The sequence below is a fragment of the Dermochelys coriacea genome, chromosome 2 (assembly GCF_009764565.3).
Source record: "Dermochelys coriacea isolate rDerCor1 chromosome 2, rDerCor1.pri.v4, whole genome shotgun sequence".
Lineage (NCBI taxonomy): Eukaryota > Metazoa > Chordata > Testudines > Dermochelyidae > Dermochelys > Dermochelys coriacea.
The window spans coordinates 195,792,388-195,818,864 of NC_050069.1; the positions used below are offsets into that span (position 1 = coordinate 195,792,388).

The window sequence follows — 26,477 nt, forward strand, 5'->3', positions numbered from 1 at the left end:
GAAAGAGTTAAATTACAAGCATTAAAAAAAACAAATGGGACAAGCACTATCTCCAGCTCATTTTCTTGTAAATATTCTCAATACTCGGTACTAGGGTCAAACCTTAACTGCTGAAGAAGAGGAGCTGGCTAGGACATGGACATCCAGCAATCATCTCTCCATAATGCCAACTATAATAAACTTCAGACCTAAGGGAGAAGCAGTCAAGAAATCTGTTTGCTGATGATGTTTTAAAGAAAGTCACACCAGTGAACTGCTGGAAGTCACATAGGCACTTGGATTCAGAGACTGTTGAAGTGATAATCTCATTTTTAAACAGCAGTAGCTTCTTCTGCGGGTGTAGAAAGAATATTTTTTTTCCTTTGGCCTAATTTGTTCCAAACTGAGAAATCGTTTGGGACCTGAAAAACCAGGAAAGCTTGTTTTTCTTTTCCAGATTATGAACAAACAGGAAAGTGAAGGTAAAGACAACTGAGTTAGCTGCAGAAGCCAATATTTTAAGTTTCTCACGTTGACCCTGTTATAGTCTATTTACTTTGGGTTTTTTTTTTTAAAAAAATATTTCATTTAACTATTTTAGTTAAATAATTTTAATAAAAACAAACCTTATTTTAAAAACTTGAATGTTTATCTAAATTCAAAAATTTATATGCTTGTTTTGTTAAAATATTATATGTTTGCTGTTGAAGAAAATATCCAGAATATATAATGTCACTGTTCATGATGGTGACAGCACCTCCTTTGTCAGCGTTTTTGATTATGATGTCAGAGTTGTTTCTGAGGCTGTGGATGGCATTGCGTTCTGCACGGCTGAGGTTACGGGGCAAGTGATGCTGCTTTTCCACAATTTCAGCCCGTGCACGTCGGCGGAAGCACTCTGTGTAGAAGTCCAGTCTGCTGTTTCGACCTTCAGGAGGAGTCCACCCAGAATCCTTCTTTTTGTAGTGTTGGTAGGAAGGTCTCTGTGGATTAATATGTTGGTCAGAGGTATGTTGGAAATATTCCTTGAGTTGGAGATGTATTCGCAAAAAGAAAAAGGAGTACTTGTGGCACCTTAGAGACTAATACCATCCACAGCCTCAGAAACAATTCTGACATCATAATCAAAACCGCTGACAAAGGAGGTGCTGTCATCATCATGAATAGGTTGGAATATGAAAAAGAGGCTACTAGGCAGCTCTCCAACACCACTTTCTACAAGCCATTACCCTCTGATCCCACTGAGAGTTACCAAAAGAAACTACAGCATTTGCTCAAGAAACTCCCTGAAAAAAAATCACAAAAACAAATCCGCACAGACGCACCCCTAGAACCCCGACCTGGGGTATTCTATCTGCTACCCAAGATCCATAAACCTGGAAATCCTTGGCGCCCCATCATCTCAGGCATTGGCACCCTGACAGCACGATTGTCTGGCTATGTAGACTCCCTCCTCAGGGCCTATGTTACCAGCACTCCCAGCTATCTTCGAGACACCACCGACTTCCTGAGGAAACTACAATCCATTGGTGATCTTCCTGAAAACACCATCCTAGCCACTATGGATGTAGAAGCCCTCTACACTAACATTCCAAACAAAGATGGACTACAAGCCGTCAGGAACAGTATCCCCAATAATATCATGGCTAACCTGGTGGCTGAACTTTGTGACTTTGTCCTCACCCATAACTATTTCACATTTGGGGACAATGCATACCTTCAAATCAGCGGCACTGCGATGGGTACCCGCATGACCCCACAGTATGCCAACATTTTTATGGCTGACTTAGAACAACGCTTCCTCAGCTCTCGTCCCCTAATGCTCCTACTCTACTTGCACTACATTGATGACATCTTCATCATCTGGACCCACGGAAAAGCAGCCCTTGAGGAATTCCACCATGATTTCAACAATTTCCATCCCACCATCAACCTCAGCCTGGACCAGTCCACACAAGAGATCCATTTCCTGGACACTACGGTGCTAATAAGCGATGGTCACATAAACACCACCCTATATCAGAAACCTACTGACCGCTATTCCTACTTACATGCCTCTAGCTTTCATCCAGATCACACCACACGATCCATTGTCTACAGCCAAGCTATACGATATAACCGCATCTGCTCCAACCCCTCAGACAGAGGCAAACACCTACAAGATCTCTATCATGCATTCCTACAACTACAATACCCACCTGCTGAAGTGAAGAAACAGATTGACAGAGCCAGAAGAGTATCCAGAAGTCACCTACTACAGGACAGGCCCAACAAAGAAAATAACAGAATGCCACTAGCCATCACCTTCAGCCCCCAACTAAAACATCTCCAACGCATCATCAAGGATCTACAACCTATCCTTAAGGACAACCGATCACTCTCACAGATCTTGGAAGACAGGCCAGTCCTTGCTTACAGACAGCCCCCCAACCTGAAGCAAATACTCACCAGCCACCACACACCACACAACAGAACCACTAACCCAGGAACCTATCCTTGCAACAAAGCCCATTGCAAACTCTGTCCACATATCTATTCAGGGGACACCATCATAGGGCCTAATCACATCAGCCACACTATCAGAGGCTCGTTCACCTGCGCATCTACCAATGTGATATATGCCATCATGTGCCAGCAATGCCCCTCTGCCATGAACATTGGTCAAACTGGACAGTCTCTACATAAAAGAATAAATGGACACAAATCAGACATCAAGAATTATAACATTCAAAAACCAGTTGGAGAACACTTCAATTTCTCTGGTCACTCGATTACAGATGAAGTGAGCTGTAGCTCACGAAAGCTTATGCTCTAATAAATTTGTTACTCTCTAAGGTGCCACAAGTACTGCTTTTCTTTTTGCGAATACAGACTAACATGGCTGCTACTCTGAGACCTGAGGGTGGCTATCCTTCAACAAAAAAGCTTCAAAAACAGACTCCAACGAGAGACTGCTGAATTGGAATTAATTTGCAAACTGGATACAATTAACTTAGGCTTGAATAGAGACTGGGAATGGATGAATCATTACACAAAGTAAAACTATTTCCCCATGTTATTTCTCCCCCCACCCCACCCCCCACTGTTCCTCAGATGTTCTCGTTAACTGCTGGAAATGGCCTACCTTGCTTGTCACCATGAAAGGTTTTCCTCCTCCTCCCTCCCCCCCCCCGCTGCTGGTGATGGCTCATCTTAAGTGATCACTCTTCTTACAGTCTCCTTATAGTCTCTAAGGTGCCACAAGTACTCCTTTTCTCCTTACAGTGTGTATAATAAAACCCATTGTTTCATGTTCTCTGTGTGTGTATATAAATCTCCCCACTGTATTTTCCACCAAATGCATCCGATGAAGTGAGCTGTAGCTCACGAAAGCTTATGCTCAAATAAATTTGTTCGTCTCTAAGGTGCCACAAATACTCCTTTTCTTTTTTTAAAATGATTTTGACAAACTCAAGAAATGGTCTGAAATCAATAGGATTAAATTCAATAAGGGCAAATGCAAAGTACTACACTTAGGAAGGAATAATCAATTGCACAAATAGAAAATGGGAAATGACTGCTTCGCAAGGAGTACTGCAGAAAAGGATCTGGGGGTTATAGCAGATCACAAACTAAATATGGGTCAACAGGGGAATACTGTTGCAAAAAAAAGTGAACACCACTTGGGGGTGTATTAGCAGGAATGCTGTAAGGAAGAAACGAGAAGTAATTCTTCCACTCTATACAGCACTGATAAAGGCCTCAACAGGAGTACCATGTCTGGATACCACACTTCAGGAAACATGTAGACAAATCGGAGAAGTCCAGGGCAGAGCAGCAAAAATGATTTAAGGTCTAGAAAACATGACCTATAAGAAAAGATTTGGAAAAAAAAATGGGTTTGTGTAGTCTGGAGAGGAGAAGACTGAGGGGGGACACGATAACAGTCTTCAAGTACGTAAAAGGTTGTTATAAAGAGGAGAGTGATAAACTATTCTCCTTAACCAATGAGGACAGGACAAGTAATGGGCTTAAATTGCAGAAAGAAAGCTTTAATTTAGACATTAGGAAAAACGTCCTGACTGCCAGGGTAGTTAAGCACTGGAACAAATTATGTAATTTGTAATTTGTGTAATTGCACAAATTATGTGCAATCTCCATCATTGGTGCTTTTTAAGAACAGGTTAGACAAATACCTGTCAGGGTTGGTCTTGATACTTAGTCAATTTCAGTGCAGTGGACTGGACTAGATGACATACCAAGGCCCCTTCTAGTCCTACATTTCTATGATTTTCTCCTTGAAACTGCAGAGGGGTCTGATCTTGGGGAAGCAAAGCTACACTTTTTTTTTTTTTTTTTACACTTGCCAGTAAGCTTCAATTTGTGAGTGAACATGTGAGTGAACATTTAAACCTATTCAAAGGTGTTAGGGGTACTTATAACCACATTGTCCTTGCTCTTGACATATTCAGTCTCCAATTTCAGACTCTTTGAGGGGGATTGGAAGGATAATCTGACCCATGATTAGCAAGTCTCCTGTATATTCCATTTTACTACAGTATTTCTCTCAAAAATAAACTAGTATCCTTGAGTAGTTTAAGGTTAACCCTAATAACTTTCTACTAATAACTTTAGCTCCCACAAGTGGTAAATTGGACAGGTTTGTTGGAACCCTTCCATAATGCTGTCCTTGGCCAGCCAAATACAAACTCCAACTTCTGTGTGAACATGCAGATATACACATGTTTAAGCCGGAATGACTAAATGAAACTGTCGTAACTTTCATCCCTCCCTCTGCCCTAATGTTTGTTTCTCTTATTTGTAGCATCACATCTAAAATTTGATTTTAAGCTCTTCAAGGCAGGGACCATGCCTTTCTACTAGCATTGTAAAGTACATAGCACATTTTTGGTCACTATAAAAGTAAACCAACAAAAAAAATAAAATAAAACTATAGTGTAGATAGAACCTAACAATGTCCACGTAATTGGATTTTACAGTGATGTTGTTAGGTCCTAGCTACACAACTTTTAACCAGACTAATAGGGCTACGGGACTACCATGTTGTAACTACGTACCCTGATGCAATTTTAGATGTAATATAGATGGGCTATAAATTTAAGGTTACTAGTTTTAAACATATTTTAAATTACATATCAAAAAGTGCAGCAAAACATTAAAGTGAAGAAGCAGAGCAGCTGTACAAGCAATCATAGTAATTGGATTTTTGTAGTGACATGAATTTTGATTGGTTTATAAGATGAGAATTTATAAATTTAGCTACCTGATTAACATTTCCATTAATATACTGGAAAAATATCAATACTCATTTTCTCCTGGCTAGCTTTCCAATTTTAAGTTTGATTTTATTCAACCCTGAAAACTGTTCTTCCATGACATGGGGTGACACTGTAAGTTGACTGGTTAATACCACTCACTGTAATCACCTGTTATACCAAGGCGCTCTAGAATACTGCAGCATTTCTGTACCAAATTAATTACTGCTGTATTTATAAGCAGACATCTTTGGCTTTGACAATAAGTACTTAAGATTTGTACTTCCTTGACAAAAGCACTGTTTAAAATGAATACGTAAAAAGATATTTTGCTTACTCTCTTAGTAAAACATACATAAAAACACAACAGGATAGTAGTGCAACAACTTTGTTTAGAGATTAACACCACTAGAGGTAGACAATTGATAGTTATAGAACGTATTTGACCTTTCCATTGCAACTGATTACATACAAGTACTGAAAAATTTACAATACTTTTTCTAACCAGGTAACTAAATATAGCATAAACATATAAGTTACTAAATACTAGAGTTGAGGTGAGGGTGAGGGAAAGGGAGGCATATTAGCAATAACCAAATAAGAAGTCTAATTCACGTCATTAATAGCATGAAATGGATAAGAATCCAGACAATGTCATTACCGTTCAGAGATGTGAACAGCAGCAGTAAAACCAATCAGAATCTTGTTACTTCCATTCTGCCCCTAAAACCTTTAGCACAGCAGGGGCACTGGGGCTTTATGCCTGCAGACGCAAGAAAATTACCTATTGTTTACACAGCCCATAATTACAATCCTTGCAAGTGTAAAAGCTAGTTGTTTTTTTTTAAATCAAATTTTGATTTTGCAGAATGGATTGTGTAAAGCTTCTCTTCAGGGCAAGCTCGATATTAAGCCCTTGTCATAAAAATGCTCAGTTCCAAATTACTCCAAATGTGACTGGTATTATCTACTTATATACAAATTGAACGAAACGTTAATGATGAAATTTAATTACGACAATCCAGACATTATACATTCTACTAAATGCAAACGTGGCTACAATGTACATATGTAATATTCTATCTGAGTTAAAGCTGTTGAATGTGTGCTTGTATACAAACCTTTAATGTGGTACAGATGTGTTACCACTGAAACCTTGCACTCCGATTTGAATTTTGTATATTTAAAATAGCGACCCAATTACTACATCAGCAATTTGCATACTGAATTCTTTCCTTTTTACAAATGATTATGAACATGGCTTGAAAAATTTCTAGCCAGGGCACTAAACATAACATTGAAGTACAGTAGCTACAAAATTCAGGGGGAAAAAAAGGGCAGCATACCAATCTCCTGGATCTAGCAAAGGGATAATAGTTGCAAGGGCATTCAGAACTAACTTCTTGATGTTCTGAAGGTCCAGAATTGTTTTGGATATTACAAAGCACTGGGAGTAAAACCTGCTGCCTCAATACTGAGAGGGCACTTCTATGGCTCTCACAACATAGAATCTGCACTTATTTCAGAACTGATTTGTGAGATGGGTCCCCTGGGAAGAGGGTGGGGAAGGGGGGAAGACAGGAATTGGAGGATATAGATTCCACCATTCCACCATCTTTAGCACCCACTTGCGGGAGGTAACGGACTGCCTCATACTTAGGAAATGTGACAACCTGCTGCCAAAGGAGGGGCAGAGAGACAGAAAGTCTAAGATCTGCTACAGTCCAAATGCCATACTCAACAGGAATCAGATGGGCTGTTTAGAGGTGTGTGAATGTGTGGATGAGGAGGTAGCAGAGTTCTCCTCCTTTGCTGCTTGTGCTTCCATTGGTATTGATCCAGCTGTCTAGGAAAAACAGATACCTGTCCTATCACTCAAGCATTTCAGTCAAGAGTTTGCACCACTCAAAGTAAAGTTTGAAGCCTAGGGACTTGGACATGGGTTTCCCCAGCACCAGGTGCACCAAGTACCACTAACAAAAACACACTGACTGCACATTCACAGAGAGAAAAAATGACAGCACCCTGTGACCACCCATGGTAAGATGGAACTGACGGGGAGGGAACATCTCCACCCTTTATACCCTTGATTTGGAGTAACAGGGAGCAGGTGTGGTTACCCCCTGGGTCCTGCTAGGGGAAACTTTCTGAGACCAACGGCACAAGATGCACACACCCATAGTGTAATGGATATCTGCAATCACTTGACGAACTACGGAAGCATACCGAGAATAGAGTGTTTTACTTTTCCTCAGTTCATCCAAGAGCAGCTTTCACAGTGGGAGTGCATCTGTAGTGACAGCAGCAGTACAACTAGGGCCAGAAGCAACGGCAGAGTAAAGCCAAGAGGTGGCCTCTGTATAAACCCAGTTTTCCAGGAGCTAAGCTGGTAGGTATGAAACTGCCACCCAGACAGCGTCTCATTCCAAAACAACCAAGAGGCTCAGGTCTCCTCCTGCCGGAAACACCAGTGGGTTCTATAACATTAACATTTTCCTTGGTTTAGCTGAGCCTTGTTCAGATGCCTTTCCTCCCTGCCCCATATTACATCTGGGCACCTTGCTCTCCACCAACTCTGTTAATGTTTGCTGAAGTTTATGATACAAAAGATTTCATATGACTATCAGTGACTAACTTGTATTTCTATTTATGCTTCATTTTCATGAGAACTTGAGACACCTAAATGTCTACTAAAGTTCATTTTACTGACTTTTATAGCATGCTCAGAAGTATAGCAGAGCAACTGATACTATACTGAGATGGAAGGAGTAGAAAATAAAAAATATTTGATCAAAAGTAAAGAGAAAAAGAAGGTAATTCATATTCAGCTAGGCATCACATTTCCCATACAATCTCCAGCTATCTGGATCTTCAGCCTTAACAGGTTTAAGAATGTGATTGCCCAGTTACTTCCAGTTTTGCTGGAATCTTGTTCTCCAGAGTATGCAGTCCAGGTTTTCACCTTTTTCCTAGGTGAAGTTCACAAATAATATTATTATTTATCTATAAAGCTTCTGATTTAGGTCTTGTGTACTTTGTACTCTCTTTCTCATGTTTTACTTCTGCAGTTAAGATCAGCTAGGAAACAATCTTAAATTCTCTAGCTGTGAATGGTTGGTATAAGAGGGCAGCACATTCTCAGAAGTCCTTAACTCTGGAATGATCCATACTGCTAGGCATTTTTTTTCTTTACTGGGTTGGGTGATCTGATTTGAAATTGATTAGCGGGTGGGTGAGATGGTCTTGCACTGGGGACTGTCTCTTGTATTACCACTGAGTAAACTTGTACTTTGTATTGTACATGTGCCTGATCATTAGATAGGAACATTTAAAAAAAAAAAAATAAATAAAGATCACTACATATCTGCCTGTTGAGCGTCAAGACAGCTTACCCTAAATTTCCTAAAAACAAAAAGCACAAAATGGATAGGATTATCCAATTACAATCATACAAACATCTTCCAACATGCATACAAATCACTTTTAGAACTAATTTCTGTACAATTTCTGGTTATAAAAAGAGGATATACATCTATATATCTACATTTTTACAAATTTCAAAATATATTTATGTCTTTATAAACCATTAAAATTCAAACTAACTTTTACCATTCAATCCACTGAAAACCTGACTTTACATTATGAATTTAAAAAATGAACAGTAAAGCACAAATGAGAGGACATGTAACCTATAACTTCACTCTTTACATATGGGACTACAACTTTCAAAAACTGAAACCTAATAAAAATAAACCTCTGAAATCAATGCATTTTTGTCTTTTTTTTTAAAAAAAGCTTAAGGAGAAAAGATGCAAAGAATAAAAAAGATTAAAGGGAAAGCTTCTGTCACATTTCTAAATATTTCCTATCTTGATTCTGATTTTCTTTTAATTAGTAATGCTATTGGAAATCTGATAAAGGATTTTTTTTGTAAGCCTTTGGATTTTCATCTAAAAAATTATTACTTTGAGGAAAACTATCAGGTCTTTCTTGAGCTATAAACATTATGTCACTGCAATATTTCCAAGAGAGGAGTTCTGACAGTTATTAGTCATTGATTCAAAGATTAGTTTTGCCTCTAACATATAAAGTCATTCTGATTCCGGGCCTGAAGGCCACCAATCTGCTAGAAATATCTTATTGCCAGCTGTTACTCAGAAGAGTCCTCACAGACCTACAATTTTTTTTTTTTTATAGATGGTGACACCTATTTAAAATAGTTTTAATATAACCTGGTTAATAGACACACTAGGAATACTTAAGTACCACTACCAAAATGACTAAGTGAACCACTTTCAACTAAAATAAATGTCACAGCTGTAGAAAAGGATGAAAGGCATAGTCAAAGTGATAGTAACATTTGACATGGGAAATTTATTCACTTGTAAAAAAGTTTGTTGAATTTCCTCCTCAACTCCAACACTGCTGGAATAATCAGCACACTAACATTATGCCACCAGTGACCAGGAAGTAAGAAGACTAAGAACAGAACATATAAAACCTGACTCCACTTCCCATAAGGTTTCTGCTTTTGAATTATCTTTAAGAAGAAAGAGGGTAGAAAGGGAGAGCTGTGGAAAGGAAGAAGGAACTCAGATCAGCTCTTCACCAGTTAGTAAATTTATGTTGTTAATCATCCCCCACTTCTTCCGTCCTGAAAGACATATCAGCATAGCTAGCAGAGACGGTAACCTTTATTTACCTGGTACTAAGTCATGTTAGCTGCCCTGCAATGCAGGAGGCAAATATTTAAATTTGCAGGACGAGAGTAAGTAAGGGAAATACAGAGATTTGATAAAAATAATCCCTCTTTCAAAATAACTAACATTTTCTATTATTCTCAATGGGAGTGAGGCCACAGGCTGAAAAAAAAGAGGCTCTCCGTCTCTTACTCCTGGGGGAATTCTGTGCCAAAAGACTAAAAATTCTGCATACAATATTTTAAAATTCTGCATATTTTATTTGTCAAAAGAACACAATATAATCACACTGATTTAAATTATTTTGGTAATTTATTTCAAAATACCTGTCAGCAAGTATGTCTGTAAAACTATAGACAAATAGAAAGATTCAAGAAATTTTTTTTAACAAATAGATTCCTTACTAGGCATATTAATACATAACTGTGAGTAATAATTCATTAAACTACAATAAAGAAATGTATTTCCTGCATCCATCAGAAGCTGTGGAAAGGCTTGGAGGAGTCAGAGGTAATAGAGGAGTTGAGGGAGAGGGAAGGACCCTGAGAGTGAACCTGAAGGGTTGTTGGCTGTGGGTGAAAAGTATGGAACGGTTTCTTGGGGGAGTCGGGGGGGGGGAAATGGTTAGGGAGTTGGGAAGCCTGCCGCACACAGAGCCTGAACCTCTTCCATTCAGTCAGGCACATATGTCCCTGTGTGTCCCTGCAGCCCCCCCATACCGTTCATCCTCATGTGGCCCTGAAGTCCCCCTCCCACTTGGTGCTTGGCTCAATGCTGCCACCCCACTAGCTCCTGAGCCAGTACTCCAGTCTGTCCCACTCATTAGCCCTTTAAACCTCAGTCTAAACATACCCCCAGCAGCCCCACTTGGCCCATTCTGCCTCCACAAGAGGCTGCTGTGATGAAAGCAACCGGCTGCTAGCTTTTAATGCCCGTCAGCCAGCTGTTCTGGTGCCACAGTGGCCTCTGGTGGGAGAAAGGCATAACTGTAGCACTTCCGCAGAATATATTTTCTGTGGAGCAGCATTCCCTCAGGAGTGTTCTATGCACACATTTAATGTTTCCTGAAGTCCTTCTCATAGACTGGTTCTCCCTAGGCTGAGTCCATATTCCCAGTCTGTGCTTTCTCTCAGCTGTCTGCCTGGGGTGGGGGGGTGCTCTCTATAAAAGTACTCCTGGGGGAATTCTGCATCACTGAACGTGCACAGAATTAATGTCCCCCACAGATTTCTTTGCTTCCCCACAGAAAAATGACTTCTGATAGAGAAGCAAAGGGAAGCCATAACAGCTGTCATGTGCCCCTCCCTGGCAGCACAGCCAAGTTGGTTCAGGCACCTGGAACAGCCAGTTGAAATGTAAATCACCCCGGGGGAGGGGGGAAGTGGGGAGAATTGTTCAGTCATGCGTGTGAGAGAGAGAGAGACAGACACCGTCCCTCTTGCTCGTTAGTGTTGCACACTCAGCATGGAGGGACAGCGCTCTGGGGAGTTTCTGAGGTGGCAGGAGTAGGGCAGGCTCTATCCCCTTAGACAGCAGAATGTATACTCCTGGGGGAATTCTGCACCACTGCACAATGCAGAATTTTGCAGAAATTAATGTGCATGTGGAATTTCCTTCCCCCACAGTAACAGGCTGCAGTGCTGCTAGCTGCCACTGGACCCGACAGAGTCCAGCTCGCACATAGAAGACACTGCTGGGGGGGAGAGAGAGGGAGCTAGAGGGTTCCTGGCAACTACAGTTCCCAGCGTGCCCTGAAGGAAGGAGATAGGTGTGCACAGGAAACTCCATGCAAGCCTGGTACCGAGCATCAGACTGTTTCTCCCTCTGGATCCCAGGGGGGTGTGGTGGGGGGAGCGGGTGTTGGGGTGAGGGGGCTCCAGCTGGGCTCCAGGGAGGAAGGGGTACAGGTATCTGGACAAGGGGGTTCACAGCTGGGATCCGGGGAGGGAAGGGGTTTGTATGTATTGGCTGGGGGGAGGGGGTGTGTGTCTGGCCCCCCCAGCCGGCTGGGGGGGGGGAGGAGGCAGAAAAACAGGAACTGGGTTGTCAGAGGTTTCTTTAACTCTCTGCTCCTGGGGGAATTTGTGTGTGTGTCTGTATTGTTACAGACATATTTGCTGACAGGTATTTTGAAATAAATTACCAAAATAATTGAAACTGGTATGATTATATAGTGTTATTTTGACACATAAAATTTGCAGAATTTTAAAATGTTGCGTGCAGAATTTTTCCCTACATTGTGTTCTCTACCTCCATCCCTGTATTTTCTCCCTTTACTTCTTCCCACTCTCATTCCATGCACTTTCTCCACAGCGCGCACACACCCACCATATTTCTCTGTTCCTACTTCTCAACAATCTCTTCCCACACTCCATGCCAATACCTACAACCATCCATTGGACCCCATAAAGGAGTCTAGTGAAGTTTCCAAGCACTAATAACTAGCACACTAAACCCACCAGCTGCCAAAAGATAAAGATTGGAGCCAAGAGGCATTATCCACAGACAATGCAGAGGTGAAAAGCCAATACAACTTCTGGGAATGGGGAGGGTGTTTGGAATCTTATTTGGATGGTGTCGTTGAACCCTGCTCAAGGGTTCCATTAGATGTCTCAAACTGAAGCCCCCATACATTCCTTGTGTTTCTCCTTCCTATACCAGTGTCTCATGGATACTACAATGGTGAAAAAGATCTCTACTACTCCCTCAACCTCCTGGCTCTTGCAAGGCATTTGTCTCCTCCCATGAAGAGTTCCCACATTTGCTTCTGCTGCTGAGTTTTTGTGAACAGTAGCAGAGAGAAACTGACCCTTGGGATGTCCACACTACAAGCACTACAGCTACCTCCCTGTAAAGCAGATACTTGCTACAGCAACAGAAGGGTATTTTTCATCACTGTAATAAATCCACTGTTCAAGAGGTGAGAGCTATATCACTGGTAAAATTCTTCTCTCAACCCACTGGTGTCTACACTGGTGCCTGGGTCTGCTTAACTACATTTTTCACACCTGAGTGACATAGCTAGGTCAATTTAAATTTTAAGTGTAGACCAGACCTTAATCTGTTTCACATCTGCTTGATAGGTACAGTATTGAAGATAACAATCTTTTAAAAAGAAAAGATGTGTAGCCCTGCAAGCAATCCAAAAAGTAGATTCAATCCATAGTAAAAGATTAAGTAAATGTAGCAAAACTGAGCAAGGCATCTCACTGGGAGCATAACACCGGTGCTCCAGAATCTGCACTACTTACTTATAGGTCTCTGGAAGGAGTTTAAGGTGTTGGTTATTACCATAAAGCAAGAAATAGCTTGGGACTAGCTACCTGAAAGATCGCCTCTTACTCTGTGCCTTACTGAGACAGCTCAAGTCAACAGGGGCGGCTAAGCTGAATCTCCTTCATTTTAAAAAAGAGGAGGCAGCTGGCAGAGCATTTTCTGTGAGGGCTCCAAGACTATGGGATTTACTCCCCTTGGTCTGAAATAGTTCAGCTTTGGTGACCATCTTGGCATACTCCAAAAGTGTCTGTTTGACAGGTTTTTTTAAGAGAGCTGAGTGTATGCTTCCCACAAAAAAAGAAGTGGAAAAACGTTTCTGTGGGTGTGCGGCTGGCTGAGTTCCTGCTGAAATGATTACTTTAATACTGGTAGGGTCTCAATGTATTTGTTGTATTGCTAATAATTTGTTAGGGTACCTGGAGCTTTGGATAGGTGTCTTATTTTAAATCAAAATAAATAATATTGAAATATAAAAAGAAAACCACACATCTATAGAGGATCATAAAACCATTTGCTATAAAATAGTATTCGTTTTAAAATATATTTCTTGCTGGAAAATTTTTTTGTTTAACAGAGTACAAACTATTCTACATTTTTAAGTTCAACTTTCATGATAAAGAGATTGCACTATGCTACTTGTATTAGGTGAACTGAAAAATATGATTTCTTTTGCTTTTTACAGTGCAAATATTTGTAATAAAAAATAAATATAAAGTGAGCACTGTATATACTTTGTATTCTGTGTTGTAATTGAAATCAATATATTTGAAAAATGTAGAAAACATCCAATAATGGTATTCCATTATTATTTAGCAGCACAATTAATCGTGATTAATTTTTTTTAATTGCTTGACAGCCCTATTGTAACCAAGCTTGATACCACCCCTTAAATTCCTTGGGAATTTTGAAAGTCTCCTTCCTGTTTGCTTGGTGATATGTGCAGTGGTCTCAGTGCATCCTTCCAGCTCACCATGCCTGCTGCATGCACCAGACGATCCCTCACTTGGAGCAATGCCGAGCTACTAGACCTCATCAGCATTTGGAGAGAGGAGACTGTCCAGTCCCAGCTGCAGGAATTATGATATCTACAGACAGATTGCACGATGCATGACAGAAAGGGGCCATGACTGGAACACACTGCAGTGCAGGGTCAAAGTGAAAGAGCTGCGCAACACCTACCACAAGGTGCAGAAGGCAAACCGCCGCTCTGGTGCTGCGCCCACGAGCTGCTGGTTCTACAAAGGGCTGGATGCGATACTCAGTGGCGACCACCACCTCCACTGCGAAAGCCACTGTGAATACTTCAGTGGTTAACATGCCAATCGAGAGTGGAGCGAGCCAGGAGGAGGAAATCTTGGACGAGGAGGGGGAGGGGGACCCAGAGGTAGAGGACGACTCAGAGATCAGAGATGCATGCAGCCAGGAGCTCTTCTCTACTCAGAGGAGGCTAGCCAGTCACAGCTGTCAGAGGTTGGTGAAGCGCAAACAGGAGAGGAGGCCCCTGGTAAGTGGCTCTGATTTTGGGAATCGCTGAAGCGAGCGGTTGGGGGCAGGAGGGTTGCAGAAAGCAGGCTTGTGTTTGTATGATGCGTGTACCACCACATGCCTAGTCTGAGTGTCAGAGCAGGGTGTTGATTGACTCCCTCACTTCACAGGAATCTGCCTCAGATCTCCACAAATTCTCATGGAGATACTGGGCAATCTGCTGCCACACGTTCTTTGGCAGAGCTACTTTGTCTCCTGCCCCACCAAGGGTAACTTTCCCATGCCACTCTGCCATCACAGGGAGGGCAACCAACCATTGCTGCACACAGGCGAGCTGCATAAAGGCCAGCGCAGAAGCCGCAGTTTGGAGAAGGACCCCCCCCCCCCGAGTCCCTGTTCACCCTCAGCAGCAAGATATCTTCCATAATGAACACAGCCTGTGGAACATATGGGGACAGGAATGATTATAAGCCCCCCCCACAGTGCTGGTTCTCCCTAAGAGCATGTGCCCAGTACTGTTCTTGAACACTGATTTCCCCTGCCCATACTCACCATTTTGGGGTTCTTGTGGCTCATGTGTGCTTGCCTGGTATCAGCCAGTTAGTGACAGGTATGTGAACAGTGGCTGTGTTTCAAATCATTGAATCAGTGGTCTGTGTGTTGTAAACAATATTGCTTCTGTAAAACATTGCATTTTGGCTTCACAGATATGACCTTCGGAGCCCAGCCTCCCTCTTCGTTATCACAGGCTGAACAGCTGCGCAGAATTAGAAAGCGGCCATGAAGAACTAAAGAGGACTTTCTGCGTGATGTCATGATGCACGCCGCAGCCGAAAAACAAGAACTGAAGGAGTTGCGGGACAGCGAGAAGAGGGAACAAAAGGAAAATGCGGAGCGCCAGAACGAAGCTATGGAGCAGCTCTTAAACGTTATGGAGCGCCAATCGGACATGCTCCAGGTGCTAATAACACTGCAAACCGAGCAGCTCCGCTCCGCTCCTCCCCTCCCCTGCAGTTGCAAAAAACTTTCCCATGTGCTCCCAGACACCGCCAACACACTCTTATCAACCTCCTGACTCCAGTCTGTACCCGTTGCATTCCTCCTACCCAGTCACAGTCCAGCCCTGCGGACTCCCAGTACCCACTGCACTCAACACCTATCCCTCTGCAGTTTAGCCCCCACTGAAGTACAGTACCCACTGCATTGTACTCCAGAGGACAAGGCTGCATACGATACCTGAACATACACAAATCTTTAACCATCCCGGGACGACTCCTCTTCCTGGGACCCTCCCTTCCCCACATGTACCACAGTGCTAATGTGTTTTTTTATTTGTCTCTCTATCCTCTGGTTGTAATTTTTTAATAAAAGAATTGTTTTGGTTTGAAAGCAATTTTTATTCCATTAATTGAAAGCAAACAGAGCCCTGCAAAACAACACGCAATTTTCCTAAACCTTCACAGTGCATCATCTGCACTAATCATGATCACCTCCTAGCATTACAAGCACCGCGCTCCTGAACACAGCAAAAAGTATTAGTGGCTTTCAGATTCAAATTGCTGCTTCAAGGCATCCCTGATCCTTATGACCCCACGTTGCCCCTCTCTAATAGTCTGGTCTCTGGCTATTCAAATTCAGCCTCCAGGTGCTGAGCCTCAGAGGTCCAGCCCTGAGTGAAGCTTTTATTTTTCCCTTCACAAATATTATGGAGCGTACAACACGCAGCTATAAGCATAGGAATATTGTCATTGGCCAGGTCCAGCCTCCCATATAGGTAGCGCCAGCGGGCCTTTAAACAGCCCAAAGAACACTCAACAATCATTCTGCATTTGCTCAGCCTGTTGAACCGCTCCTTGCTGCTGTCAAGGCGTCCCGTGTATGGCTTCACAAGCCACAGCGTTAAGGGCTAGGCAGGGTCTACCAGGATCACAATGTGTATTTCGACTTCCCCTACAGTGATCTTCTGGTCCAGGAAGAAAGTGCTTGCTTGCAGCTTCCTGAACAAGTCAGTGTTCCAAAAGATGCATGCGTCATGCACCTTTCCAAACCAGCCTGCATTAACGTCCGTGAAAAGCTCACAGTAATTCACAAGTGCCTGGAGAACCAGAGAGAAATACCCCTTCCAATTAATGTACTTGGTGGCTAGGTAGTCTGGTGCCAGAATTGGAATATGTGTGCCATCTATTGCCTCTCTGCAGTTAGGGAAGCCCATTTATACAAGCCATCCACGTCACGCACGTTGCCTAGAGTCACGGTCTTTTGGAGCAGGATGCGATTAATGGCCCTGCACACTTCGGTCAACTCGCATCCAATGGTTGACTTTCCCACTCCGAACTGGTTAGCGACTGCTCGGTAGCAGTCTGGAGTAGCCAGCTTCCACAGTGCAATCGCCACGTGCTTCTCCAACTACAGGCAGTTCTCATTCTTGTGTCCTTGCACCGCAGGGCTGGGGTGAGCTCATTACAGTCCCATGAATGTGGCTTTCCTCATCTAAAAGTTCTGCAGCCACTGCTCATCATCACAGACGTGTATTACAATGTGATCTCACCACTTAGTGCTTGTTTCCCGAGCTCAAAAGTAGCGTTCCACTAGGGTCAGCAGCTCCGTGAATGCCACAAGCAATCTTCTATCGTAGCTACAGTGTGTGGCGAGATCAATGTTGCACTCCTCTTGCCTTTGTAGTTTAAGGACTATCACCACTGCCACTCGTGACGCGTTAGTGAAAGCAAGCAGCATATTGGTCAACAGTGCAGGATCCATTCCTGCAGACCGAAGAGGCAGAGCGCAGAGTACACAAACCATTGAAAGATGGCGCCAAATGCAGACGGAAGCACAGGGATTGTTGGGGTGCAAAGCAGGGGTGCTGGGGAAGGATAGCTCAGTGGTTTGAGCATTGGCTTGCTAAACCCAGGGTTGCGAGTTCAATCCTTGAGGGGGCCATTTAGGGATTTGGGGAAAAAATTGGGGATTGGTCCTGCTTTGAGCAGGGGGTTAGACTAGATGATCTCCTGAGGTCCCTTCCAACCCTGATATTCTATGATTCAATGCACCACGGGGCATTGGGACAGGACCCAGGATGCCCCATGACCCCCTCCACCTCCCCACAACTCTTAGTGGCAGAAGAGGAAGAGATTCTCTGTGCTGCCCAGAGTGAACCACTCCGAATACCGATGCAAGTGCCACAAGTGTAAACACACTGTTGCGCAGGCAGCTGACAGCATGAACACACAACAGCAGTTTCCCTTCAGCGCTCTCTGAGTGGCGATGTAACTGCCAGCGATGCAACTCTGCCAATGTAGATATACCCTTGGAAGGAGGCAGGTACTGAAATTTTTACCTGGGCATGGTTCCTAGACTCTGCTTATGGATTCTTTCTAACCAGACTTTGACTAGTAGGAGTCTTGTAAATTTAAAATTCTACTCCTATCTAACTTCTCAAATGGAGGAGCAGCTCTTTCTCCTCCTCCTGTCTCCTTGCACTGAGACTCTATCTTTCTTCCAGATCTTGCATAGTTGAGGTTCTCTTCCTCACTAAATAGCTATAGTGCCTACTACTACACTTCTGGCATGTAGCATCATAAAATTGACACGATTCTTGACATTTTCACTGCTGCCCCAAGACTTGCAGTATAACCATTGGGTTTTGTTAACTTTATTCTACAGATGATTGGCAAAGCTACATGCAGAAGCAGATAGACTGAAGCTATCTGTCTGCAGTCAGAAAGATGACTACATCTAACATACTGTTTACAAGCAGAACGTTACCTTTGCTGCTATAAGAGCTAGAAATTTAATTTTTGTTTTATCCCTTTTTCTTTTTTTTTTAAATTGATACTACATCACCTAACCCACCACAGCACAATTCCCATTCATCTGAGAATGATCCTTGATGAATAAGAATAACAGGAAGAAATTAGGGGAAAATTTAGGCCCTATACCACGAAAAACTTCCTGACAGCAAAATCTATTGCAGTTGGAAACTATTCCAAAGTGTAAGTCCCTTTACCTAAATTTAGAACAGAAAAGCAAAAAAATATATAGATAGATAGATAGAAGACAATTTCTAAAGTATCAGAAGATGCACCAAACGTAATAAATCCCTTCATCTCTAATTTATATTAATTTAGATTTGCATTTCAATTTCACTTATTTACATTTACACAATAAAACACTCTTATAAACAGGCCAATGCTTGAACTTCTGAGTATCCTTTACTTTTGTTTTTTCAGTACTCAATTTGCATTAAAATGATTTAACACAATGCTTAAGAACAAAGCCTTCTTGATGTTCTTTACTTCTCTGGACACTACCTCTGCCCTTAAATACCATAATTTGCAAACTAAATAAGAAATAAAAGTTGCACCCAAACTGAATATTCAAGTGTGCAAATCGAAATGTACATTTTATAAAATCAACAATAAAACGTATACTCAGTATTTCAAAACATAAAGCATGTCCTTCCCTCAAAATGATCAACCATAAGAGACCTCACACCTAAAACTTTGGCTTGTTTAAAAAAAAAAATGAAAATCAAATGAACAATGCAAAAATATCTTACTTAAAGATCTAAATACGGGGAAACTTCCTAGAATGGTCTCAACTAACACAAGATACAATGTTTCAATGCCATACTCTCCAAAAAAATTCCCCACACTCCTGCCGTCTTCCTCTTAACCAAAAACCTTGCTGCAAGGACTAGAACAGAAACTAGTGCAACATTTCTTGATCTTATGCATAACATGGTTCCATTCCCTCCAACACACAAGAATCCAGTTTATTTTCTAAAGATTCCCAAATATCTTTACATACAAATGAAAGCAAACACTAAGAAACCTTAGCTTAAAAAAACCTGGGCACTCTGAAATATCTGGTAGTAAATCAGTGTCACCCATTTTATTGTAATGCCACCAGTCACTTTTATGAAGATTTACTTCCTGAGGTGCAATCCTTATCTTCCTCCCTCCCTGGCCCTGGTCAAAAAGGAATGCAATGAAAGAATACTATGGAGTGCTACTGCACATCTGGAGACAACAGTGTGACAGAAGGACTTCATATGAAACTCTAGTTCATTTAAAAAAGCACCGACTTATGTCATCCATCATACTGATTTCAATTTCTCCAATGTAACTCAACAGCCCACCTGCCTGCTGTTGCCACAACTTTTCCCTTGCCACAAAAAACTGCATTTTGTACCACCTCTCCTAGCTGCAGCATACAAAAGTCAACGCACAGGAAGGAAAAAGGCAGTTTCATTTTAACACCTCTCTTCCCATTACACCGATTTCCCCATGCTCCACAAAGCCCACACACATGGGCTGCGTATTGCCGCTTCTGTGCCGTACCTTCGGCTCCCGCTGCCTCCCAGCCCGCCGCCTGCCTGCGCCTCCTTGCTCGGCCCACGGCCCCCTTCACCTCGCGTGTCCCAGCACCTGATGCCCCTTGGCTCCTAGCCCAGCCGCACCGCGTCCTCTCGCGGTTCCCGCCCCCCGGCAGTGGGGACAGGCGCGGCTCAACTTGGCGAAGTGGGCGAGCGGCCCCGTGGGCCGGTGCCCGGCCGGGTTGGGCCGTTCACTGGGGGGCAGCGCCCCGCCTGCGCAGCTCAGGACACTGGGGGGGGGGGCGGGGGGCAGCGCGTTCATCGCCCAGCCCAGGGGCAGCGCAGCGATCAGCCCCGACCCCCGCCGGCGGCGACTCACCAGGGGTCGAACTCGTGGATGATGCTCTCGAAGCGGATGACGGCGAAGAGCCGGGAGCTGAAGCCGGCCAGCCAGGCCAGGAAGAGGATGGTGAAGGAGAGCAGCGACTGCCAGCCCGCCGGCTGCGACAGGCCCCCCGACAGGCCGCCTCCACCCGCCGGGGGGCCGCCGGCAGCCGCCGCGGAGGAGCCGCTGCCAGTCCCGGGCCGGCTATTCCCCAGCGCCAAGGAGCCGGCGGAGTTGGCGGGTTTGTGCCTGTGGTCCGGCGCCGAGTGCTCCGCCATGTTGTACCCCGAGCTCCTCGCAGTCTCTCCGCCTAGCGCGCGGGGGGGAGGGGGGGGGAGAAGAGGGAGGGTCCGTCCGCTCCCTGAGCGCTACGGCGGGGCTGGGGCTGCCTCACTGGCTTCCCCCGGCCGCCGCCTCGCCGAGCCAGAATCTGCCTCCAGACGCAGCCGTCAACATCCCAGTGCGGCGCGAGGCAGAGAGAGCGGCCGGGGCAGCGCGCGCGCGCGCGCGCGAGCGAGCTGGGGGAGGGGCAAGGAGGAGCGGAAAGGAAGGGCCACGGTCTTAGAGAGGGGGCAGGGGGAGGAGGAGCCGGCGGGAGGCGGGGTGGGGCGCGAGGGAGGCAGAGAGAGGCTGCACACGAGTGGGTGGGAGGTGGCCGCGGCGGAGCGCGAGGCAGAGAGGTGGGGGAGGGCCGGGCGCGAGCGAGCCAAGGGGAAACCGTCGCGGGAGATGACGTCGGAGGCCGTGGGGTGAGGCTGAGCCATGAGACGACCAGAAGGCCTAAAGCCGCAGGCGAATCAGAAGAGGCGTGAGGATAAATGAATGGGAGTCCCTTTCCCCCGCCCATCTGAAAGAGGGCGGAGCTAGCAGAGGGGCGGGGGCAGAGAGAGGAGGGAAAGGGTGAAAGGGGAGGAGGAAGAGGAACCAATCTCCACCTTACCCTCTCAGTCAGGTCCTCCTTGTCAACCTGTCACAGAGCGACAGGTACTTCCATGGGGCAGGGACAGGCCCATTGTCTCAGCCAACCAGGACAGGCGTGACAGGAGAAGAGGCGGCTTTACCAACAGCGACCAATGAGAAAGCGACAGTGCGAAGTGGAAGCATGTGATTGGCGGCTGTTTCCACCAATTTTATTAAAGCGGCGGGGAGGGCGTAGTTTAACTGTCTCGTGAGGTAGTTGGGGATTAGGAATTGCTGGTGTTGATAATATCGTGCTAGGGCTGCCTGCTTCCTGTCCGGTGGCTCGTGCAGCGCCTATAGGGTGGGGACGCGGCGGGAAGTCCCCGCTCGTCCGCTGCAAGGCGGAGCGCGGCATGCTGGGAGTTGTAGTTTCGGCTTGATTGCTGTGGGCCACTTGCCTTGGTTTGCTGTGCTCTGTGGCTGGTTCGCCCTGCCTGGCCCAGGCAGCCAGGGCCTGCTCTGACCAGCTGTAGGGAGCAAGGCAGCGAATGCTGAGACGTGTGCGGGTGAAGCTGATGCAGTTTGGTGCCTTCCCTGGTGGGCACTAGTGTGGCAGGAGCAGTCAGGAGTTGTTTCCCCATCTGCTTGGGGTGAGGGCCTAGCCCCAAGAATGAACTGTTCCCCCACCTCGGCCGCCGCCTATTATACTGACACTACTGTCGGTAGCCCTGCCTGCCCCCCCTCTGGCTGCAGATGGGGAGGGTGAGGCAAAAACTCCTGTTCAGGCCGTGTCTATCTCCAGTTGGCTGGGGTGCTGAAACGCTTTTTATAGTAGGAATGCTGAAAGCCATTGAACCAAATGGCAAATTCTGTATACAATAGAAACCTCTTCAAGCTAGGGGGTGTGGAAGCATACCCAGCATCAGTAGTTCCAGCACAAATGGCAGCTGAGATATGCCTGATCTTCTCTGGCAGGAGAATTGGAGAGGGAAGCAACTCAATGCCTGGTTTTGCCCCAGTCTCCCCTGCCTCTTGTTCTGTTGTGTATAGGCTTTTAGACTGTGCTCTTCAACCTAAAAAGAAAAGGAGTACTTGTGGCACCTTAGAGACTAACAAATTTATTTGAGCATAAGCTTTCGTGAGCTACAGCTCACTTCATCACTGCATTTGAAGTGAGCTGTAGCTCACGAAAGCTTATGCTCAAATAAATTTGTTAGTCTCTAAGGTGCCACAAGTACTCCTTTTCTTTTTGCAAATACAGACTAACACGGCTGCTACTCTGAAACCTCTTCAACCTAGTATCTGGGTGCCTTCCAGCGGTGTAATTAAGCAACCGGATCACACATCTGTCACATGTTTATCCTCTCCTGGGGAGAGTGTGAGGAGAAGAAGAGCAAGTGCATTGTGTCTCCAGTTGAGTTGGGGGGAATCTGCCTCCCAAACACTGTGAAGTGTTGCTAGCTGTTGTGACTTGCTAGTCTTGCAATATTTAGTGTCTTTCTTAAAGTCCCATTTCTTGAAGACCTATAATTGCATAAGTTCAGCTTTCATTTTTAAAATAGTTTATAGCAGAAACAAAGTTTGGAGGCAAATTTTAAAAGAAAACTTCTATTTTTAAATGTTCACTAACTTTGGGGGCCTGACTCATTGGGGGCCTGATTTTTTGAGCATGTGAGATTGCCTGCACTGCTGCAAACTATATAACCAGTCCTGCTGCTGTGATCCTAATCAAGGAAATGGAAGCAGAGGAAGATCCTCCATTCTTTATATGAAATATAGTGTGAGAGTAGGCGCTGTTTAGGAAAATGCATGGGGCTTCTGCACTGTTGAATACTTGTACCACTAACTCATTATGTGGCCTTCCCTTAGGTGTAATTTTCCAAAATGATCCCTCCAGGTTTTGGTGCCTCAATTTTGGGCATTCAACTTGAGACACAAAAGGCCTGATTTTCAGAGGTAATGAGTACTTGCAGCTTCCCTTTCAGTTACTATTTATGCTCCACACTTCTGAAAATAAGGCCCTAGCTGTTTCAAGTTACATGTTCAAAATTAGTTCTTGCCTTCTGTGTCTCAGTTCCCCAGCTGTTAAGAGAAGAATAATTTCCTTTGTAGGTAATTTGAGATCTTAGCTGAAAGATGCTATATAAGTGGAAGACAATATTGTTGTCCAGGAAGGACTTTTGATTACTTTTTCCTCAATATTTGAGTTATTTTACTGTGGTGCTTGGTAGCAGTAAAGAAGCTGAGCATATAGTAAAAAGCATCCAAATCCTGACACAACACCTGTCCTCATCAGAACAAGAGAATGTATGTAATTTGTATAACAATTCAAATAATTACTACTGTACAAATACCACAAAAAAGATAATATACAATCAATATTGTATATCAATAGATAAATAACTTCTAAAATGGACACACACCCCCTTCCTGCAGGCTTGTATGCACGGCACAAGAGCCCTCCACATGGATCTTACTGAACTCAGCCATAGTTATTTTACTGTTTGATATATGATGCTTTATGTAGCATAACTAAGTATCAAGCCTGTTTGTTAACCTCTTCATCTCACATGCACTGCTTGCTCCAGAATAGAGTGATTTTAAAAGCTATTTTAATATTAGTCCTAAATGGGGGGGAGTTTCAAATAGCCATTAAGTCTCTAAATTTAAAGCTGTGTGTAATTTTTTTTAATTATCACTTGGCCATGCTATTGCTCCAAAAGCCTATATAGAGTGGGGGATTTTAGATTAAGGTCCAGGAAAACTGTGAGAAAACTACAAAATAGTGCTGCCAAATGTATGCATACTTTAAAAAACATTAATGTAGCTTTTAATATAATAAATTTGCTTTGCTAGTCATGTTCTAATAGGCCAATAATATGTCTGAGGGAAATGAAGTTAAACACACTGAATGTCCCTGTTCCAATGTTCCCTCCCAGATTTTTTTAATTGGTTCATGAGCAAAGAGCAAATGTGTCTGAAAGTTTGCCAGTATCAATCTTTTTCTGCTATGGACTGATTTTTATTTCTGAACCAGTCTAATTCCATTCTTCTGGTGAGATGATTTGCTATTAACAGTTACTATCCAATCTTTTGGCAGCAACACTTCCTGGCAGTGATGCAGTAGAGATATTGCTTTAAAGGAATGATGGTGGTGTGTACAGGACACTGGTCACCAACCCATCGGTTGCGATCAACTGGTCGATCCTGGAGCCTCTGCCAGTCAATCGCTATCTCCGGGCCACTAAAAGTCCGGCAGTGCAGCGGGGTTCAGGCAGGCTGTCTTCCTACCATGGCCACACATCGCTCCAGGAAGCAGCTGGCTGCTGGCACGTCTCTGCAGCTCCTGGGGAGGATGAGGCGGCTCCGCACGCTGCCCCTGCCCCCAGCACGGACCCCGTGGCTCCCATTGGCCAGGAACTGGGCAACGGGACCTACGGGGGTGGTGTTTGCGGGTGCAGGCAGCGCACGGAGACCCAAAGCCTCCCCCCCCGAGGCTGCAGAAATATGCCAGGAGCCAGCCGCTTCCGGGAGCGGCATGGGGCCACGGCAAACAGGCAGCCTGCCTGAGCCCCACTGCGCCACTGGCCAGGAGCAGCCTGTGGTAAGCGCCTCCTGGCCAGAGCCTGCACCTCGCACCCCCTCCTCCACCCCAACCCACTGCCCCAGCCCGGAGCCCCTTTCTGCACCCAAACTCCCTTCCAGACCCTTCACCCTCTCCTGTACCCCAGTCTCCTGCACCCACCCGGGGCCCCTCCTGCACCAATCTCCCTCCCAGAACCCACACTCTCTCCTGTACCCCAATCCCTTGTACCTGCCTGGAGCCCCCTCCTGCACCCAAACTCCCTCCTAGAGCTTGCACCCCTCACTCCTGTACCCCGGCCCCAGGCTCAGCCCAAAGCCCCCTCCCACACTCCGAACCCCTCAACCCCAGCCCAGAGCCTGCACCCCCTCCCGCACCCCAACCTCCTGCCCCAGTCCGGTGAAAGTGAGTGAGGGCGCGGGAGAGTGAGTGATGGAGAGAGGGGGGAATAGAGTGACGGAGGGAGGTGGGGCCTTGGGAAAGAGGCGGGGGAGATCCTGGGTTAATTTTAAATTCCAAAAGTGATCTTGTGCATTAAAAGGTTGGAGACCACTGGTATAGGAGGTCTTTCCTACCTCATCCCCTCATTTCCCTCCCCTTTCCCACCCCCACCTCCCGGTTGTGGAGAGTCCAGGAAAGGATTCTATAGATCAAAATCAGCCTGGAAAAGTACACAGAGCATCAGAAACTTGGTTTACACAGTTCTTGGCTTGGTTTACACAGTTTAATTATTTTGATTAGGCATATGATATTTTTTAAATTAAAACAGTTAAATTGATACAAATCCTAATATGAACACAATTATGCTACTATAATTTATCCCTTTAAGCCTATTGGAATAAGGAATACCAGTATCCACATGTTTATATCTGTATTAACTGCAGCCAGGCTAGTGGGGTTGTACTGCTTTAACTATACCATTACAGTTAAAGCTATACAATTTTTGCATGTAGATAAGCCCAGAGAACTTGATTAATTTGAAGGCTGACACAAGGTAGAGTGTCTTCTGATCCCTAGTAATAAATTACTCTATTTCAAACTGTTCAAAAGTCTGGACCTCTGAATATCTCAGAGCTTAATCAATGAATTTCAATGGTAATAAAAAGCATATTTTTGTTAAAAGCTCTCATTAGTGTATCTGTAGCTATATACTTGAATTGCTCTGTTCAAGTTGGAGCATGAAATAAGAATATTAGTATTCATAGTAAAACAGATAACAAAATAGGACATTGAAGACTCACAGGATCATAGTAGTTAGGAAAGGAAAATAAATAGTTCTCTAAAAAAACAAACAAAAAACCCCATAATACAATTCTCCAGTAGAGGGTGTATCTTGATGTGACAGACTGATTTACTTCAGTGAACATGTAAGCACCAAAAATAGTACTTTCTGCTCCCTCCATCTCCTTACAAATCTTTACCTTGGGTTTATCCTTGCAGGGCTTCTTTTTTTTTAATGGAAGATCAGCACTAAGGATCGTGGACAACTGGTTCTTTCTTTGCCCAATGACCATTTACAATTTCTCATGCAGTAGAGCAATTGTCTGTTATGAGGATTCAGAGGAATACTGAAATATCCCCCTTCCCATTTTTATTG

At 44.3% G+C, this 26,477-nt stretch overlaps 1 protein-coding gene across 2 annotated transcripts in view; it reads right to left on the minus strand.

Annotated features, from left to right (window-relative positions):
- The window catches only part of STT3B (STT3 oligosaccharyltransferase complex catalytic subunit B), a 72,961-nt gene extending 52,031 nt beyond the window's left edge, over positions 1-20,930 (minus strand). Inside the window, exon 1 of one of the 2 annotated variants that reach the window (XM_043508990.1) lies at positions 20,392-20,930. In XM_043508990.1, the coding sequence (XP_043364925.1) occupies positions 20,392-20,675 (284 nt within the window). In that variant the 5' untranslated portion in view covers positions 20,676-20,930. The remainder of the gene's footprint in view (positions 1-20,391) is intronic. The other variant, XM_038389558.2, reaches the window with a different exon arrangement.
- Positions 20,931-26,477: the final 5,547 nt, after the last annotated feature.